The sequence below is a fragment of the Prionailurus bengalensis genome, chromosome B4 (assembly GCF_016509475.1).
Source record: "Prionailurus bengalensis isolate Pbe53 chromosome B4, Fcat_Pben_1.1_paternal_pri, whole genome shotgun sequence".
Taxonomy (NCBI): domain Eukaryota; kingdom Metazoa; phylum Chordata; class Mammalia; order Carnivora; family Felidae; genus Prionailurus; species Prionailurus bengalensis.
Window position 1 is genome coordinate 11,991,039 of NC_057358.1, and position 21,529 is coordinate 12,012,567.

The 21,529-nt window shown below is 42.2% G+C and overlaps 1 protein-coding gene across 1 annotated transcript in view; it reads right to left on the reverse strand.

Moving 5' to 3' along the window:
* CCDC3 (coiled-coil domain containing 3) overlaps positions 1-20,509 on the reverse strand; it is a 122,796-nt gene extending 102,287 nt beyond the window's left edge. The window contains exons 1-2 of the mRNA XM_043562406.1: positions 19,905-20,509; positions 16,870-17,044 (exon numbers count right to left, since the gene is read on the reverse strand). Of these exons, the coding sequence (XP_043418341.1) occupies positions 16,870-17,044; positions 19,905-20,278 (549 nt within the window). The 5' untranslated portion in view covers positions 20,279-20,509. The remainder of the gene's footprint in view (positions 1-16,869; positions 17,045-19,904) is intronic.
* Between the last annotated feature and the right edge of the window lie 1,020 nt (positions 20,510-21,529).

Genomic DNA, 21,529 nt, shown 5'->3' on the forward strand with positions numbered 1-21,529 from the left:
CCTCATCAAGCTCTCTGCTCTCAGCACAGAATCTGCTTCAGATCCTCTGTCTCCTTCTCTCTCTATCCCTCCCCCGCTCACTCTCTCAAAAATAAATATTGAGAAACAAAGAAATTTAACAACACCAGTAAGATAAACCTAAAGAGACCCACACAAAGACACATTACTATCATACTGTCAAAAGTGAAAGGGAGAATTTTCAAAGTTGCAACAACAACAAAAGTGACTTGATATACCTCCTCCCCAAAAAGACTACCAGAGGACTTTTTAGCAGAAAACTTGCAGGCAAAAAAAAAAAAAAAAAAAAAAAAAAGAGCAGGATGATATATTCAAAGTACTGAAACAAACAAATGGCCAAGAGTATTAACTTTCAAAAATGAAAGTGAGATAAAGACTTCCTGAGACCAACAAGAGCTTCAAGAGTTCACCACCTGCCTTACAAAAAAAAAATTCTTCAAGCTGAAATAAAAGATACTTAACAGAAACCTAGGAGTACAAACAAGTATGAAACCCATGAAGGTAAATATATAGACAAAACCAGAACACTGCAGTAACTTAACAGTGATAAGCAAATTACATTGATTTCTATAAAAGCTAAAAAATAGAAGTATTAGAAACAACTAAAACTCAATTATATTAATGAATATATTTGTCAAAGTAAATGGTGATGTCAAGAACACAATGTGGGATTAAGATCAAGATGGCAGAATAGGTGGAGCCTGGGTGGCTCAGCTGGTTAAGCACCCAACTTTGGTTCAAGTTATGAACTCACAATTTGTGGGTTAGAGCCCCACAACGGGCTCCACGCTAACAGTGAGAAGTCTGCTTGGGATTCTCTCTCCCCACCGCTCACTCTCTCTATGCCCCTCCCTCCCTCTCTCCCAAAATAAATAAACTTTAAAAAAAAAAAAAGATGGCAGAATAGGAAGATCCTGAGTTCACCTCATTCCACAAACACACCAAGTCTACAACTACATGTAGAACAAGTCTAAGAATAACCTAAAGACTAGCAGAACAGCTCTTCCACAGCCAAAGATATAGAGAAAAGGCCACATCAAGAAGCGTAGAAGAGGCAGACAGTCTGATCAGGACCCACACCCCTAGCATGGCAACCCACAAGCAGAAGGACCAGTACAGGCATTGAAGTCCTCCATGAGAGGTGAGGGGTTCAAACCCCACTTGGGCCTGCACCAAGATGAGCTACCATAGTGTCTGGCTTTAGAAAAATCAGTAGAACTTAACTCCAGGAGAACAGAAAGGCTTTAGAAAACCAAGACTCCACTCTTAAAGGGCCCATGCACGAACTCACTTGCTCCAAGACCCACCACAGAGGCAACAGCTGGAAAAGCACCTGGGCCATATATGAAGGACAGGAACTGACCAATTTTAGGGCATGTGCCAGAGAGGCTCGGATCTGTAGGAATTTTATCCGGGAACATTAAGTGCTGGCATGTGCCATTCTTCTTGCCCTCCTTCGGCCTAGCTAGCCTGACATGGATGGACACCACTTCTGACACTTTCCATCTACCTTGCTAGTACTGCTTGTGTCACCCCTGCATTGCACCACAAACATGCCCTGTCCAACCCACCCACCCCACCCTCTAATGTGGCTCCTGCCACTCCATATCTGGCAGGTGGCCTTAGCAGAACCAGCTCCCACCCACCACACCCAGCCCACATCCTTGGCCAAAATCAGTACCCCCCCCCAATCAGCTCCTGCGGTGGCAGATATGCCCCCCCAATTCAGCTCCTACCCTGCCATACCTAGTAGGTAGTCTCAACTAGAACCAGCACCCCCACAAAGTGGCTCCTGTCTCCCCAGATGTGGGTAATGGCCTCAGAACCAGGGCTCCACCAAAGCGGCCCCTGCCTAGGGCTAGGGGATGAAGCCCTACTCAACAGTGCACACAGCAACCACAGGTGAAACTCTGAGCCAGCTTCACTCATCAGCCCCACCCACCAGCATGCCCACATGTCTCAGCCTAGCCACAACAGGATGGTGCATGTACCCACAAAGGGGACACCCCGGGACACCTGGTTCTGATGACCAGTAGAACTGCACTTCTGGGCTCCACAGGACTCTTTCTACATAAGGCCAACCCTTCGAGACCAGGAGATGTAGCTGATCTACACAGAAACACACACAGAGCCAGGCAAAATGAGGCAGCAGAGGAGAATGTTCCAAATGCAAGAAGACAACAAAACCTAAGAAAGAACCAAATGAAATGAAGATAAACAACGTACCTGATAGGGTAGCCAAAGTAATCATCACAAAGATGCTCACCAAGCTTGGAAGAAGAATGGATGAACGCAGTGAGAACTTCAACAAAGAGAAAATATAAAAAACAATCAGAGCTGAAGAATACAATAACTGAAATGAAAAACCTACTGGAAGGATTTAACTGCATATTAAAGGATACAGAAGAACTGAGCAGTGATCTGGAAGACAGGGTGGTGGAAATCATCCAAGAGGAACAGCAACAAGAAAAACAAATTTTAAAAAATGAAGATATTTTAAGGGACCTCTGAGATAACATCAAGCAGATTAACATTCCCTTTGTACAGTTCCCAGAAAGAAAAGAGAAATGGGCAGAAAACTTATTTGAAGAAATAACAGCTGAAAGCTTCTCTAACCTGGTGAAGGAAACAAACATCCAGGGCCAAGAATTATAGACAGCCACAAACGAGATGAATCCAGATATATTCACACCAAGACACATAATAATTATAAGGTCAAGAGTGAAAGATAAAAAGAGAACATTAAAGGCATCAAGAAAAAAGCAACTGGTCATGTACAAGAGAACACCCGTAAGACCATGAAATTTTTTCAGCAGAAACTTTATAGGCGAGAAGGGAGTAGAGCAAGGTATAATCTATGTGCTCAAAGAAGAAAACACTACAACCATGACTACTCTACCTGGCAAGGTTATCATTCAGAATCAGAGAGACAAAGAGTTTCCCAGACAGGCCAAAGATAAAGGAGTTCATCACCACTAAAGTGGCCTTACAGAAATGTTACAGGTACTTTAAGCAGAAAAGGCCATAAACAAACATAAGAAAACTGTGGGAGAAAAAACTCCCATTGATAAATGCAAACAAGAGTAAAGAGAGGGGCGCCTGGGTGTCTCAGTCAGTTCAATGTCCGACTCAGGCTAAAGTCATGATCTCATAGTTCATGAGTTTGAGCCCCGCATCAGGCTCTGTGCTGACAGCTCAGAGCCTGGAACCTGCTTCGAATTCTGTGTCTCCTTCTCTCTCCGTCCCTCCCCCGCTCACTTGCTCGCTCGCTCTCTCTCTCTCTCTCTCTCTCTCAAAAATAAACATTAAAAAAATGTTTTTAAATTAAAAAAAGGGTAAAGATATTATATTCACTACTTATAAAGTTAGCATAAAGGTTAAAAAAACAGCAAAATCAGGTAGATCTACAACAATTATTTAAGGGATACACAAAATAAAAACATGTAATATAGGACACAAATTACCTAAAACGTGGGGGGTTTTTAACATAGTGCTCTTAGAATGTGTTAGACCTTAAGGAACCAACAACCTAAAATAGACTGTTCTAGGGGCGCTTGGATGGCTCAGTTAAGCATCGAACTCTTTTTTTAAAATATCATTTATTGTCAGGTTAGCTAACATACAGCATATACAGTGTGCTCTTGGCTTTGGGAGTAGATTCCCATGATTCATCGCTTACATACAACACCCAGGGCTCATCCCAACAATTGCCCTCCTCAATGCCCATCACCCATTTTCCCCTCTCCCCCACCTGCCTCATTAACCCTCAGTTTTTGTATTTAGAATCTCTTATGGTTTGCCTCCCTCTCTGTTTGTAACTATGTTTTCCCTTCCCTTCACCCATAGTCTTCTGTGAAGTTTCTCAAATTCCACATATGAGTGAATACATATAAAATCTTTCTTTCTCTGACTGACTTAGCCTCACACCCTCCAGTTACATCCACGTTATTGTAAATGGAAGATTCCATTCTTTCTTATTGCCAAGTACTATTCCATTGTATATATAAACCTTCTTGATCCATTTGTCAGCTGATGGACAGTTAGGCTCTTTCCATAATTTGGCTATTGTTGAAAGCAGTGCTATAAACACTGGGGTACATGTGCCCCTATGAATCAGCACTCCTGTATCCTTTAGATAAATTCCTAGTAATGCTATTGCTGGGTTGTAGGGTAGTTCTATTTTTAATTTTTTGAGGAACCTCCACACTGTTTTCCAGAGCAGCTGCACCAGTTTGCATTCCCACCAACAAGCATCTAACTCTGGACTTCAGTCCGGGTCATGGTCTCAGTCTGTGGGTTTGAGCCCTGAATCAGGCTTCACCTGGTCTGTCACTCTCTCTCCCCCTCCCCCACTCTCTCTTGCATAAGTGCTTTCTCCCTCTCTCAAAAAATTTAAAAATTAAAAAAAAATAGACTGTTATATACATAGGATGTTATATATAAATCTCATGGTAACCACAAACCAAAAAACCTTCAAATAGATACACAAATAATAAAGAGAAAGCAATCCAAGCATAACAGTACAGTCATCAAAGCACAAAGGAAAAAAAAAAAGAGCAAGAGAAGAAAGCAACAGAGTAACTACAAAACACCATATAGAAAGACAAACTCAAACTGGGTTAAAGACCTAAACGTGAAACCTGAAACCAGGGGCGCCTGGGTGGCGCAGTCGGTTGGGCGTCCGACTTCGGCCAGGTCACGATCTCGCGGTCCGGGAGTTCGAGCCCCGCATCGGGCTCTGGACTGATGGTTCAGAGCCTGGAGCCTGTTTCCGATTCTGTGTCTCCCTCTCTCTCTGACCCTCCCCCGTTCATGCTCTGTCTCTCTCTGTCCCAAAAATAAATGAAAAAAGTTGGAAAAAAAAATTAAAAAAAAAGAAACCTGAAACCATAAAATTCCTAGAAGAAAATATAGGCAATCATTCCTCTGACATTGGCAAGAGAAACATCTTTCTAGATAGGTCTCCTCTGGCAAGAGAAACAAAAGCAAAATTAAACCACTGGGACTACATCAACACAAAAAACTTTTGCACAGCAAAGGAAACAACAAAATGGAAACCTACTGAATGAAATAGATGTCTGCTAATGATATATCCAAATAAGGGTTAGTATCCAAAATATATAAAGAACTTCCACAACTCAACACAAAAAAAGCAAATAATCCAACTTAAAAATGGGCAAAGAGGGGTACCTGGGTGGCTCAGTTGGTTAAGCGTCCGACTTCAGCCAGGTCACGATCTCGCGGTCTGTGAGTTCGAGCCCCGTGTCAGGCTCTGGGCTGATGGCTCGGAGCCTGGAACCTGTTTCCGATTCTGTGTCTCCCTCTCTCTCTCTGCCCCTCCCCCGTTCATGCTCTGTCTCTCTCTGTCCCAAAAATAAATAAAAACGTTGAAAAAAAATTTAAAAAAAAATGGGCAAAGACGGGGCACACCTAAGTGATTCAATTAAGCATCTGACTCTTGATCTCAGCTCAGGTCATGATCTCACAGAGATGGAGCCTGCATTGGGCTCTGCACTGATGGCATGGAGCCTGCTTAGAATCCTGTCACCCTCTCTAACTTTTTTTTTCTTTTTTTTCTTTCTTACTTTTTTTTTTTTCCTTCCCCTCCCTCCATGGTCTTCTGTTAAGTTTCTCAGGATCCACCTAAGAGTGAAAACATATCGTATCTATCTTTCTCTGTATGACTTATTTCACTTAGCATAACACTCTCCAGAGAGGGAGAGAGCCAAACCATAAGAGACTCTTAAAAACTGAGAATAAACTGACGGTCGATGGGGGGTGGGAGGGAGGGGAGGGTGGGTGATGGGCCTTGAGGAGGGCACCTGTTGGGATGAGCGCTGGGTGTTGTATGGAAACCAACTTGACAATAAATTTCATATTAAAAAAAAAAAAGAATCCTGTCTCTCCCTCTCTCTGCACCCCCCTCAAGTAAATAAATCAACTTAAATTTTTTTAATTAAAATTTTTTTAAATGGGCAAAGAACCTGAATAGACTTTTTTCCAAAGAAGATACACAAATGGTCACTAGACACATGAAAAGATGTTCAATATCATTCAGCATTAGGGTAATGCAAAGTAAAACCACAAAAGGCATCACTTTACACCTGTCAGAATAGCTAAAATCAACAAGACAAGAAATAACATGTATTGGCAAGGATGTGGAAGAAAAGGACCCCTGGTGCACTGTTAGAAGGACTGCAAATTGATGCGGCCATTGTGGAACATAGTAAAGAGGTGAGGTTTCTCCAAAAAGTAAAAATAGAATTACCATATGATCCAGTACTTCCACTACTGAGTATTTACCCAAAGAAAACAAAAACACTAATTTGAAAAGATATATAGGTTTACTGCAGCATTATTTATAATAGTCAAGATACAGAAGCAATGCAAGTGTCCATCCATAGACAAATGGATAAAGAAGATGTGGGGTAGGGGCACCTGGGTGGCTCAGTTGGTTAAGTGTCCAACTTCGGCTCAGGTCATGATCTCCTGGTTTGTGGGTTTAAGCCCCACATCAGGCTCTGTGCTGACAGTATGGAGTCTCCTTGGCATTCTCTCTCTCCCTCTCTCTCTGACCCTCTCCTGCTCCAACTCTGTCTCTCTCAAAAATAAATAAAAACATTTAAAAAAAAAAAAAAAAGAAGATGATGTGGCGGTATATATATTCAAAGGAGTATTCCTCAGTCATAAAAAGGATATCTTGCCATTTACAACAACGTCGATGGATCTAGAGAGTGTAATGCTAAATGAAATTAATCAGTCCAAGAAAAACAAATACCATACAATTTCACGCATATATGGAATTTAAGAAACAAAACCACCAAACAAAAACAGAGAAAAAAAAAAGTCTCTTAAATACAGATACCAAACCAGTTGCTGTCAAAGAAAGTAGGGTGAGGGACTGCGTGTATTAAAGACAATTAAGGGTACACTTATCGTGATGAGTACTGAGGAATGTATAGAATTGCTGAATCATATTGCGCACCTAAAACAAATATCACACTACAGGTTGATTATACTTGAAAAAATAAAATTCTACAAAAAAAAAACCCACTAATCAACAAAATGGAAGTGCATAGCTACTAAGAATTACTTTAAATGTAAGTCATCTAAATGCTCCTATAAAAAGACATAAGGTGACAGAATGGTTCAAAAAGTAAGACTCATCTATATGCTGCCTATAAGAGATGCACTTCATAGCTAAAGACATCTACAGACTGAAAGTGGAGGAATGGAAAAAAGATATTCCATGCAAATGGAAATTAAAAAAAAAAGTCAAGGTAGCAATACTTAGTAGACAAAACAGACTTTGAAACAAAGACTGTCACAAGAGGCAAAGATGGGCATTACATAATGATAAAGAAATCAATCCAATAAAAGGACATAACAATTATAAATACCTATACACCTAACATAGGAGCACATAAATACATCAAATATTAATAGACATAAAAGAAATTGACAGTAATACACTGAGAGTCTTCAACACCCCATGCACAGTATTGATACATCAACCAGACAGAAAACCAATAGGGAAACAGTGGCTTTGAAGGACATGTTTGACCAGATGGACTCAACAGACATATATAGAACATTTCATCCAACAAAAGAATATACAATCTCTTCAAGTGCACATGGAACATTCTCCAGTATAGATCACAAGTTAGGCCACAAAATAAGTCTCAATAAATTTAAGAGGACTAAATTCCTATCAAGCATCTTTTCTGACATCAAAAGTATGAAACTAGAAATTGTAAGAAAAAATTGGAAAAAAACAAATACATGAAGGCATAACAATATGCTACTAACCCGCCCATGGGTCAGGAAAGAAATCAAAAAGGAAATCAAAAAACACCTAGAGACAGATGAAATTACAGACACAATGTTCCAAAATCTAGGAAACATAGCAAAAGCATTTCCAAGGGAGATGTTTATATCAATACAGGCCTATGTCAAAAGAAAAGAAAATAAAAATCTCGAACAATCTAACTTTATACCTAAAGCAACTAGAAAAAGAAGAACAAAGCCCTAAGTTGGTAGATGGAAGGAAATAAAGATCAGAGGAGTAATAAATGATATGGAGACTAAAATTACAATAGAAAAGATCAATCAAACTAAGAACTGGTTCTTTGAAAACATAAACAAAACTAATAAATCTTTAACCAAATCAAGGAAAAAAGAAGACTTACATTCAGAAATGAAACAAAAGTTGCAACAATACAAACATACAAAGGGTAAGAAAACTACCAACGATAATATACCAACAAATTGGAAAACCTAAAACAAACAGAAGTTCCTAAAAACATACAAACTTCCAAGACTGAATCAGGAAGAAACAGAAAATCCGAACAGACTCAGTTATGAAACTAACTCAGTAATAAAAAAATTCCCAAACAAAAGTCCGGGGCCAGACACTTTCACAGGTGAATTTTACCAAACATTTAAAGTTAGGGGCACCTGGGTGGCTCATTCAGTTACATGTCCGACTTCGGCTCAAGTCATGATTTCACGGTTGGTGAGTTAGAACCCTGCATCGGGCTTTGTGTTGACAGCTCGGAGCCCGGAGCCTGGAGCCTGCTTCAGAATCTATCTCCCTCTCTCTCTGTTCCACCCCCACTCATTCTATCTCTCAAAGTAATAAATAAAACATTTAGAATAATCTTAAAAAAAAAGAGTTAATACCTATCCTTCTCAAACTATTCAAAAAAACTGAAGGAAGTTTTCCAAATGCATTCTATAAGACCACCATTGCTCTGATATCAAACCAAAGACACTACAAACAACAACAACAACAACAACAACAAATAAATTAAAAAACAATAGGCCAATATCCCTGATGAACACAGATGCAAAAATCCTCAACAAATTATTAGTAAACTCAATTCAAAAATTAATTAGAAGGACCATTCACCACAATCAAGTGGGATTTATTCCAGGGATGATCCAATACCCACAAAACTGAACATGATACACCACGTTAACAAAAAGAATAAAAACAAGATTATCTCAATAGATGCAGAGAAAGCATTTGACAAAATTCAACATCCATTTATGATAAAGAATTTCAACAAACTGAGTAAAGGAACATACCTCAACATAATAAAGGCCATGTATGAAAAACCACAGCTAACATCATATTCAACAACGTAAAATTGAAAGCTTTTCCCCTATAATCAGGAACAAGACAAGGATACCCACTCTTGTCACTTTTATTCAACATAGTACTGGAAGTCCTAGTCAGAGAAATTAGACAAGAAACAAAAGGCATCCAAATTGGTAAGGAAGAAGTACAACTTTCCCTATTTGCAAATGATAGGACATTAAATATAGGAAACCCTAATATGCAAAATTAATATACAGGCATCTGTTGTATTTCTACACACTAATAATGAACAATAAGAAAAATTAAGAAAACAACCCCACTTATAGTCACACCAAAAACAGTAAAATGCCTAGGAATAAATTTAACCAAGAAGTTGAAACGTCTATACTGTGAAAATTATAAGGCACTGACGAAATAAGTTGAACACAAATTAATGGAAAGACATACCATGCTCATGGATTGGAAAAGTAAGTATTGTTAAAATGTCCATAGTATCCAAAGAAATTTACACATTTAATCTAATTCATATCAAAACACCAACAGCACTTTTTCACAGAAACAGAACAATCCCAAAATTTGTATGGAACCACAAAAGACCATGAATAGCCAAAGCCATCTTGATAAAGAATGACAAAGCTGGAGGTATCATCTTCCCACATCTCATACTAATCTATAGTAATCAAAACAGTATGGTACAAGCACAATAATAGACACACAGATCAAAAGAACAGAATAGACAGCCCAGAAATAAACACACACATATGTGGTTAATTAATCTACAAAAGAGAAGGCAAGAATACACTACAGAGAAAAGATGGTTTCTTCAATAAGTAGTGTTGGAAAAACTGAACAGTAACATGAAACAGGACTCCTTTCTTATACCATATACAAAAATAAACTCTAAATGGATTAAAAACTCTAAATGTAAGCCCTGAAACTATATAAGTCCTAAAAGAAAACATAAGCAGTAAACTCCTAGACATCAATCTGAACAGTATATTTTTCCATCAGTCTCCTCAGACAAAAGCAACAAAAGCAGAAATTTAAAAAATGAGACTAATAAAACTAAAGCCTTTTGCACAGTGAACCAAATCAAAAGGCAACCTACTGGATGAGAGAAAATATTTTCAAATGATCTATCCAATAGGGGGTTAATATCCAAAACATAAAGAACTCCCATAACAACAAAAAACAATCCAATTTAAAAATGGGCAAAGTACCTGACTAGACACTTTTCCAGAGACATACAGATGGCCAACACATATGGAAAGATGTTCAACATCACTCTCATCAGGGAAACGCAAACCAAAAGCACCATGAGGTTGCACCTCAAGCTTGTTAAGACAATTATCCAAAAACTAGAAGATACCATGTGTTGGCAAGGTGTGGAGAAGAAGTAGGTCCCTCATACGCTGTTGATATGAATGTAAACTGGTGCAGCCACTAAGGAAAACAATGTAGAACTTCCAGGAAATTAAAAATAGAACTACCATGAGGTCCAGTAATCCCATCTCTGGGTATAAACCCAAACTGGATGAACTCAGTACCTCAAAGAGCTATCTGCACTCACAAAATTCAGTGCAACAGTTTTCACAAGAGCCAAGATACAGAAACAACCTACATGTCCATTGACAGATAAAGGGATAAAGAAACTGGTGTATATATACAACAAAGGATTATTTAGACCTGCCATTTGCAACAATGGACGAAGGATGGACCTTAAGAGCATTATGCGGGGCGCCTGGGTGGCGCAGTCGGTTAAGCGTCCGACTTCAGCCAGGTCACGATCTCGCGGTCCGGTAGTTCGAGCCCCGCGTCGGGCTCTGGGCTGATGGCTCAGAGCCTGGAGCCTGTTTCCAATTCTGTGTCTCCCTCTCTCTCTGCCCCTCCCCCGTTCATACTCTGTCTCTCTCTGTCCCAAAAATAAATAAACGTTGAAAAAAAAATTAAAAAAAAGAAAGAGCATTATGCTAAGCGAAATAAGTTAGAGTAGGACAAATACCATGATCTCATTTACATGTGGAATCTAAAACAAACAAACAAAAAGCATACAACGAGATACCACCACACACCGATTAGAATGTCTATATTTTCTGACCATACGAAGTACTGAGAAGAACAGTTGGAGCTCTCATATATTGCTAATGCAAATAAACATCACAGCCACTCTCAAAAACAATTTTGTAGTTTCTTACCAAGTTAAACATACACCTACCTTCTAGCCCAGTGAACCTATCCTAGGTATTTACCCAAAACGTACTGAAATTTACGTTCATACAAAAACTTGTACATGGATCTTTATGGATGCTCCGATAGCCTAAAATCGTAAACTTAAAGTCTCTTCTCAACTGAGGACTAGATCACTAAAACCGTGGTACCTCCCTACAATGGAATACTCAGCAATTAAAAAAAATGAATAAATACAAAACAAACAAATTTCAAGTGCATTATGCTAAGTAAAAGCAACCAAACTAAAAAAAAAAAAAAAAAAGCAACGTACTGTATGATTCCACTCATACAGCATTCTGGAAAATGCACAACTAGTGTTGGAGGACAATTCAGTGGTTCCCACAAGTTCAGGTTAGGGAAGGGTCTGACCAAAAAAGGGCAGAAGTGAGGCTCTTTGCAGTGATGGCACTTTTTGGCACTGTGGCTGTAGTTGTCATTATACAACCATGGGCACTTATCAAAATTTGTAACAGCATATAAAGAGAGCAAATTTTACTGTGTATGGATTTTAGATAGTTTAGAAAATCAAAAAGAGACAGAGATCTCTCTGGACATTAGATACCTCTGGATGAAAAACAGTTTTCATTTAACAAATGTTTAAGACCCATAAAAAATGGACCAAATATACAACAGTAAATAAAATAGATCTCCCTACCCTTGGATAGTTTAGTCTACTTGAGCAGGCAATGTCTCCAGAGTGGGAAAACAAAGACCAAGTGGTGTGAACAGAATGGCCACCATCTTTAAATACAACAAGACACCTCCCCTCAACTACTTTGCCCTGTCATCTGCAGCCTTATATGTATTAAGCCATCCACAGGCCAACTTCATCAAAGAGTTGTCCACCCTCACTCATCCCCCATAACCCTACTCCCTCTTTTAGGGAAGTTTAGGTTCTCATTTAGATCACCAAAGAGAGGTTGCTCTTCAGTCATCAATTTACTTGACTTCTCAACAGATTTTGGCTCTGTCAATCACTCATAGTTATGCAAATACCCTGTATCCTAGACTCTCCTAGTTTTCCCTTTCCCTCTCTGACTGCTCCTTCTCAACCAGGTTTAGCATCCCACAAGGCTTAGTCCTACCCTAGGGCCCATGCTCTGCTCTTCCTATGTACTCTCCCTTGAGAGTTTCATTCATATTCAGTCTCAACGGACACCCAATTATTGTTAAGTCCCAAAGGTCTATCCTCCACTCAGAGCTCTTCTCAAAGCTCCAAACCACCTATTCCTGATCTCACTTGGCTCAAAATGACTCAGATGGTTCAAATACACTGCAACTCAGTATGTCCAACATCTGCCATATGAATTCCTCCACCAAACCTTTCCTGCCTACATTTCTCAGTGTTGGTCCTGGCATGCGGTTTACCTGCCAGAAACACAGGAGTTATCTTTGACCCTCGCCCACCTCCTTTCCCACCAAACCATCAGCAATACCTACTAATTTCATCTCCCAAATCACTCTCCAATTTGCCTCCTTTATTCCATCCCTACTGCCTCTACCCTAGTCCAGCAACTACCTGGTAGCTTTATAACCACTACCTGTTCTCACCACATCATTTGGATTTCCTCCAATCCAGTTGGTTTTTTCCAAATGTAAATTTGATCCCATCACCCCTCCTTTCAGAACACAAAAGGCTTCCCATTCACAGAACAAAACCCAAATCTTCACTAGGTCTAGCACTGCCTCAAGCTCTTGCCTCATCCTTCTTACTCCCTTTGCTCCAGACACTAGAGCTTTCTTTCATGCCCTCAAATGCACGATGTACTATGCTACCACAGGGCCTCTCTCCACAGACTGTCCTCCTTTGGATTACACTCCTCTCTCCCTGATCCCAACATTAACTAGGAGGTCACTTCATCCATCACATTTTAGCTCCAGTATCAATTCAGGAGAGAAGACTTTCTTAACCCTTAAGTCGAGGTCAGATTCTCTCTTTTTATTTATTTTTTGGATCATTTGCTTCCGTTAAAAATTATGAAGTCACTAATGGGGTCTTTTGATTGTGTCAATCACCAACAATAGGACTATAAGCTTTAGGAGATCAGGGACTTTGTATTTTGCTCAACGTTGAAAGTCTAGCACCTAACACAGCAGCTGCTTTATACTAGGTACACAGTATTTGCTAAAAATTGAACTCAGCAATCCTACAAAATGAGGTATGTATAATATCATACATGTCTGCATTCTGTAATAGCAATGTCCTATTAACCACCTATTAACCCAACCACCTATTAACAGAGAGCTTGATTAAATATATTATGACACTAAAGAAACTGATCCCATTCACAACTGCACCAAGAACCATAAAATACCTAGGAATAAACCTAACCAAAGATGTAAAAGATCTGTATGCTGAAAACTATAGAAAGCTTATGAAGGAAATTGAAGATACAAAGAAATGGAAAAACATTCCATGCTCATGGATTGGAAGAATAAATATTGTTAAAATGTCAATACTACCCAAAGCAATCTACACATTCAACGCAATCCCAATCTAAATTGCACCAGCATTCTTCTCGAAGCTAGAACAAGCAATCCTAAAAGTTGTATGGAACCACAAAAGACCCCAAATAGCCAAAGTAATATTGAAGAAGAAGACCAAGGTGGGAGGCATCACAATTCCAGATTTTAGCCTCTACTACAAAAACACACACATAGATCAATGGAATAGAGAACCCAGACTTGGACCCACAAAAATATGGCCAACTCATCTTTGACAAAGCAGGAAAGAATATCCAATGGAAAAAAGACAAGTCTCTTTAACAAATGGTGCTGGGAGAACTGGATGGCAACATGAATAATGAAACTAGACCACTTTCTTACACCATACACAAAGATAAACTCAAAATGGATTAAGGACCTGAATGTGAGACAGGAAACCATCAAAACCCTAGAGGAAAAATCAGGAAAAAAACCTCTTTGACCTCAGCCAGCGTAATTTCTTACTTGACACATCTCAAAGGCAAGGGAATTAAAAGCAAAAATAAACTATTGGGACCTCATGAAGAGAAAAAGCTTCTGCACTGCAAAGTAAACAATCAACAAAACTAAAAGGCAAACTACAGAATGGGAAAAGATATTTCCAAATGACATATCAGACAAAGGGCTAGTATCCAAAATCTATCAAGAACTCACCAAACTCCACACCCAAAAAACAAATAATCCAGGGAAGAAATGGGCATAAGACATGAATAGACACTTCTCTAAAGAAGACATCCAGATGGCCAACACACGCACGAAAATATGTTCAACGTCACTCCTCATTAGGGAAATACAAATCAAAACCACAATGAGATACCACCTCATGCCAGAGTGGCTAAAATGAACAAATCAGGAGACTATATAGATGCTGGAGAGGATGTGGAGAAATGGGAACCCTCTTGCACTGTTGGTGGGAATGAAAACTGGTGCAGCCACTCTGGAAAACAGTGTGGAGTTTCCTCAAAAAATTAAAAATAGAACTACCCTATGATCCAGCAATAGCACTGCTAGGAATTTACCCAAGGGATACAGGAGTGCTGATGCATAGGGGCACATGTACTCCAAAGTTTATAGCACCACTTTCAACAATAGCCAAATTATGCAAAAAGCCTAAATGTCCATCAACTGACAAATGGATAAAGAAGATGTGGTTTATATACACAATGGAATACTACTTGGCAATGAGAAGGAATGAAATCTGGCCATTTGCAGCAACATGGATGGAACTGGAGGGTATCATGCTAAGTGAAATAAGTCAGGCAGAGAAAGACAGATACCATATGTTCTCACTCATATGTGGATCTTGAGAAACTTAACAGAAGACCATGGGGGAGGGGAAGGGAAAAAAAAAAGTTACAGAGAGGGAGGGAGGCAAACCATAAGAGACTCTTAAATACAGAGAACAAACTAGGGTTTGATGGGGGTGGGGGAGAGGGGGAAATGGGTGATGGGCATTGAGGAGGGCACCTGTTGGGCTGAGCACTGGGTGTTGTATGGAAACAAATTTGACAATAAATTATATTTAATAAATAAATATATATATATATATATATATATATACACACACACACACACACACACATGGTGACATGCATACAATGGAATACACTATGCAGCTCTTTAAGGCAACTTGATCTGCATTGATATGGAAAGATCCTCAAGATCTATTTGTGAATAAAGTCAAAGTATAGCAAAGTGTATATAGTGGGCTGCCATTTGCATAAAAGAACACAGTCAATATACAAGTGCGAATTCTTTCTTGGATGAAAATACTCATTAAACATTTATAAGAAACTAGTAACAGTAGCTACTTGGAGGGTAGGTGGGAAATGGGTGGGTGGGTGTCAGAGATGAGAGAGAAACTACTGACTACCATTTTATACTTCTAGATTTGGGGACCCTCGTGAGCCACTCAACATGTGCAAATTAGGTTATTAACTCAAAAAATATGAGTCCTTGTCCCATGGGATACCCAAAACCCCACATCAGAACACTCCCAGAAGTCAGTCTATCACACTGCCTTAAAAACATCTCGGATGTTTTTAAGATACTGGGACTGGCCACCTCCTCTACTGAGCCAGCCCCACAATCATCCCAGCTCAAATATGCCAACGCTATTTGGGAAAGGGACAGTCTTCAAAATCTCCCCCCAACTCTGGCATCTGTCCCAGATGGACAGATCCCTTTTATATTTTCATACCCCAAATTACTGTTTTTAAGTTTATTTTTAGACAGAGAGAGCACATGTGCACACACACGTGCTCACATGGCGGGTGGGAAGGGGGCGAGACAAAAGGAGAGAGAGAATCCCAAGCAGGCTGTGCGCCATCTTGGCACAGCCCAAAGCAGGGCTCAGTCTCGCAAAGCGTGAGATCATGACCTGAGCCAAAATCAAGAGTTGGACACTTAACCAACTGAGCCACCCAGGTGCCCCTTTACCCAAAACTATCTTAACCTTTACATTCCACAACCAGTTTGGCCACCCTGTATCTCTACGTCTTAACAAATAGAGTTAACCATCAAAGAAGTGTTAGCTATAAGCAATCATTTCCTTGAGGACTTTTTCCTCTCCTTTAAAAGACTGCCTAGAGCCTTATGCTATTAATAACATTAATGATATAATAGTCATAACAGCTCTCATGTATTGAGTACATACTCCATCAGGCACTATGCTAAGGGCTTTACATATTTTCATTTCTTTTACATAGCTAAATCATATTGCATCAACCCTATGATGTAGATTGTTTCCATTTTACAGGAGAGGAAACTGAGGCACTGTGCCCACCTTCACTCCATCTTGTTCTCTCACTTTATGAGGATCCCGATACCAAGTAGTAAAGCCTCAGGAAGCTACAGTTTATGAACAGTGTTCTGTTTTGTTTTGTTTTTTTTTTAACTGCCAGAGGAGTGGGAGGGATAATACTCTTTGGTCTGGGCTTCTGGAAGAGTATTCTTGCCTCATTTGGTCACAAAATACAGACAAGATGCAGCTTTTCTATTACTTTGCTGTGACGTAGGGCACAGCCATTTCTTACCCTATTGTCTTCCTGGATCTCCCAGTCGCTGGAAAAAGTTGCCAGGTGCTGCCCTTGAGAACAATTCGAAAACTGGAAAAGGCTGGAAAACATCCTTCTGTTCTCTTGAGTGTCTGGAAAGATGGCATCTTGGAAATTGACTCCGTGAGGCAAGAGGTTATAATTTTCATCCATCCTAATGGGGGGGGAAAAAAAGCAGAACTGCAGACTGGACAGCCATAGGGTACACCAGCTTTAATCAACAGTTGTCAAGACCGTGACAATCTTGCCTTTACACCACCATGTCTCTCATGGCTCTCATTAGAGGACTTACTATTTCTAATGGTTTCTCTGCCTCACATTGCACGAATCTATCCTTAAGGTTTTCCAACAGATGAGTTTGGGTGAAGGGTTGGGGAGAGGGGATGCAGATGTGTTGGTCTATTTGTATATCGCCCAAGTGGCCTTTCTCACAGGGTGTCCCTTGCTTCTTGATGAAAGGAAAGCCAGTTATAAGGACCAGTTATAAGCCAGTTGTAAGGTTCGAATCCTGCCATTGCTACTTGTCTTCTGACAGGAGACACAAATTTCCTAAATTCTCTAAGCTTCACTGTGCCAGTCTGTAAAAAGAGGAGAATAGCACCTTCTTGGTGGTAGTGTAAGAACTGCATTGTGGGGCGCCTGGGTGGCGCAGTCGGTTAAGCGTCCGACTTCAGCCAGGTCACGATCTCACCGTCCGTGAGTTCGAGCCCCACGTCAGGCTCTGGGCTGCTGGCTCGGAGCCTGGAGCCTGTTTCCGATTCTGTGTCTCCCTCTCTCTCTGCCCCTCACCCGTTCATGCTCTGTCTCTCTCTGTCCCAAAAATAAATAAAAACGTTGAAAAAAAATAAAAAAAAAAAAAAGCACTGCATTGTAAAGTGAAGAGGCGCCTAGGGGGCTCAGTCGGCTGAGCATCGGACTTCGGCTCAGGTCATGATCTCCAGGTTTGTGGGTTCGAGCCCCGCGTCGGGCTCCGTGCTGACGGCTCAGAGCCTGGAGCCTGCTTCAGATTCTGTGTCTCCCTCTCTCTCTCTGCCCCTCCCCTGCTCAAGCTCTGTCTCTCTCTCTCTCTCAAAAATAAACATTTAAAAAAAAAGTTTTAAAAAAGAGAGAAAAAGTATCTGGCATGGATTGAGTGCAGTTCAGATGTTAATATTTTTACAAAGGACAAATTGCCTGTTGCAAAGATAAATCACGCAGAGACAGGGCAGGTAGAAGTTAACCTCCAGCACAAAAAGGTGGTGCAGGGCGGACCAGGGAGCGGCCACTGCCGCTTTCCCCAGTGACAGTGCCCAGAATCTGTTGTTGCCTCACTGGATCCGGAGTAACAGCGGAGGAATGATTTGTATGCAGTTGTTAGGACACTTCGGGGCAACACAGCTCTGTGAAATGGAAATCTGTCAGACTACCAGTTGACTCTGTATTTCTGCCCTAAGTTTTTGTAAATATGTCAAAGAGAAAGAAGAAAGAGCTGGCTGACCACCACAGAGCCCGTGGACAAAACTCTTTCATGATAAAATCAGAAAATAAATCATGTCTGCTCAAGTTCTCCAGCTCTTACTTCTTTGGAAAATAAAGTTTCAATGATTAATAGCTTTATAGCTGGGTTCTCGGTGTCCTTCCTAAAGAAAAATATGAAAAATCCAAGTTTCTTTGTATCAAGAAGAATATGGTCTCACTCCTTGCTGCCTTTATTTAGAAACTATATTTCAACAGCAATTAAAAGAAGAAAAACAACTTAATCTAGCTAAACCACGGCAGCAAACACAAAGCACGCCATGTATTCTAAACTTAGAGATCTGGCTTCGATACAGAAAACATGTGTTGCCACGAGCTTATGAACGCCCCTCGGTGGATCTTAAGGTTTTCTTTCCCAGAGTGGTGGGAAATCTCAAGAGCTACAAGTGATCTGCAGACTGAGGTCATAGTCATTCCAAATGTTCTTAGTGCTACTTTATGGACTGAGAAGACTGGAACCATCACTAGTGTTAACTGTGGATCAATTCACTCACTCGCTTGACATGTAGGTTAGATTCCAGGTCCGTGTTCCTCTCAGCTGCTCTGTGTCACTCTCATTCAATTGGAGACAGCCAATGCATTTAGGGTTGCACCTGCCAGTCTCTATTTCAAACTTGAAGCCCATTGACTGAATTCTTACACACATGAATTCCATCGTGACTGCAGGCCAATCTTCACCGAACTTCACAAGATTCCAGGAGTCTCCAGTCAGAGAGGGACTTCCAGCCCGATTCATTTATTCTCTTCCAAGCACTGGGAGACAGTCTTCCCCCCACCCCCCAGCAGGCCCCCACACAAACCTCTGCTATTCTGAAAAGCCCAGCACTGAGGTCTGCGGGTGGTGGACAAGGGGGGGAAACAAAGGGACAGCTGGGCTGCATTCCGCATGATTCCTATCTTGGCATTTAAGCAGGGAGGGGGGGGGGCGGGATGGCAGAGGGACTATTTGTTCTGCCTCTAACCTGTACCAGGTGTTCTGCATGATTACTGTGTGTTAGTCTCCACCAACCTTGTTTCTCACATTATGAAAGGGAGAGTATGGAGGTTCTTCAGAAGGCAACTTGCTCAAAAATCACACGAAGAGCAGAGCCAGAACTCCAACAGTCTGATTTCAAAGTTTGTTTCTTTTTTTACCCCTCAGCATCTCAACCTACTCCCAGTGAATCCAATTAAAATAATAAAAATTAAAAAAAAAAAAAGGAGTCAAATGGATTTTGGAAACCACCCTGAGCTTTTGCTGGAAACACTCCTCTGTGCATTCAGCAGTGAAACCACTCCTGTTTTTTCGACAGCTTTAGCCAAAGGCCCCCAGGCCCCCATGTCTAGACGTGGGACAGAGCAGGAGAGAATAAAGAGCAAGGAAAGGAGCCCAAGGGATATTCTAACAGGGCCTGGACAGCTTTCCCTGGAGGTGCTGACCCGGCTCCAGATAACGGTGCCCTCGGGAGGCCAGGCCAACGGGCGGAGGAGGTGGTGTGGGCGGGAGGGGCCGCGCTCACCTGAGGAAGAAGAAATAGGAGTAGTCCTGGACCACGGTGTGCGAGTGACACGAGAAGTAGCCCAGGCCGGTGAGGTTGAGCCTGGAGCCCGCGGGCACCTCCAGCATGCTGCCCCACGCCTGGTCGCACAGCATCTCGATCTCGGCGGAGTAGAAGAGCCCCGCGTCGCTGGGCTCGTACTGCCACGGCAGGTAGTTGTACAGGCCGTGCACCTCCTGGTGCAGCGCCAGCACCTTGGCGTACACGATGATCTCGGCCAGCTCGGCGCGGCAGCCCTCGCTCAGGGGTCTCCACTCCGAGGGCAGCTGGCAGCCGCGGGCGGCCCCGAGCCGGCCGGCCACGCAGAGCGCGGCGAGCAGCAGCGGGCGCAGCATGCCGGCGGCGGGAGCGGACGGCGGGCGCGGCCCGGGTCGGCGCTGCGCCCCGGGCGCACTAGCCAGGGCGCATGGCGGGGACGCCCGGGACCAGCAGGGCAGAGCGGGGGCGCGCGGCCGCCGGGCACGGGAGGCGTCGGGGAGCCGGGAGCGCCCGCCCCGCCGGCCCGCGAAGGGCAGCCCTGCGCGCTGGGCTCGGCGCGCCGCTACTGTCCGCCGCCGGGCTCGCGGCGCCCGGCCCGCGTCCGCGTCGCTTTAAAGGGTCTCGGGGCGGGCCGGCCGCCCGCCTCTTGCCCTGCCCCCCGCGACGGGGCGTGGGCTGCGGCGGGAGAGGGCGGAGAGGCGGCCGGGGCGGAGGTGGGCGGCCGGCCAGGGGCGCTCGGGAGCTGCGGCGCGCAGGGCCGGTCCCCCCGAGGCCCCGCGCGCCGTTGGGGGAGTGCGGGGCCTGCGGGAGACGGTCACTGACTGCTGGGAGCCGCGGCCCGGCCCTCCTCCCGCGCCCCACCGATGAGCTGTGTCGGAGCTCTCCAGGCGGAAAGCCTGTTCCAAACCAACAATCGCTGTTCCTTTGCGTGAGTACCGTGTAGACGTGTTGACATTTTCTGGGTCGTTCTTTTAGAGTCAACACGCGTCGAGATCAAATCTGACTTTTGCTTCGCAGCGGCGAATTGGGAAACCCAGCGCGGGCCAATAAACTTTTGCCGATCTGGCTCGCTCGCTCGCTCTCATGTTGCTTATGACTTAATGGTAATCTCAGGAAAGCCTTCATAAAAGATTCGAAAAGCCATGCTGTCCTGATTTTCCTAAAGCTGCACGATTTACATAATTCCTATTTACAGCTTCTGAACACCCTACACCTGAGAAATAAATGCAGTAAATTCCACCCAGCTTCTCACAGGTCCGTGCGTCAGTGCATGAGTCTGAGGGAGATCCAGGCTCAACAGTCTCTTTCTCTCTAAACTCACCAGCGCCTTTTATCTCTGAACTACCATTAAGTGTTCCCAGTGCGGTACGAAGAAAAAAGAGGATGATCACTTATAAATACTTCTATATTTTTATATGTGTGTTACATCATACATATAATCATGCATGTAATGTGCATCCCATGGTACTTATATCATAGGTATTATATGTATGATATATTTGTAATAAATTTATAAGCAGAACTGCCTTAAAACAGAAGCCTCTTTTCCTTAAGCATCTTATTTCTACAAGTCTGAGCCTTGGCACACAGCTAAATTCTTCTATGCG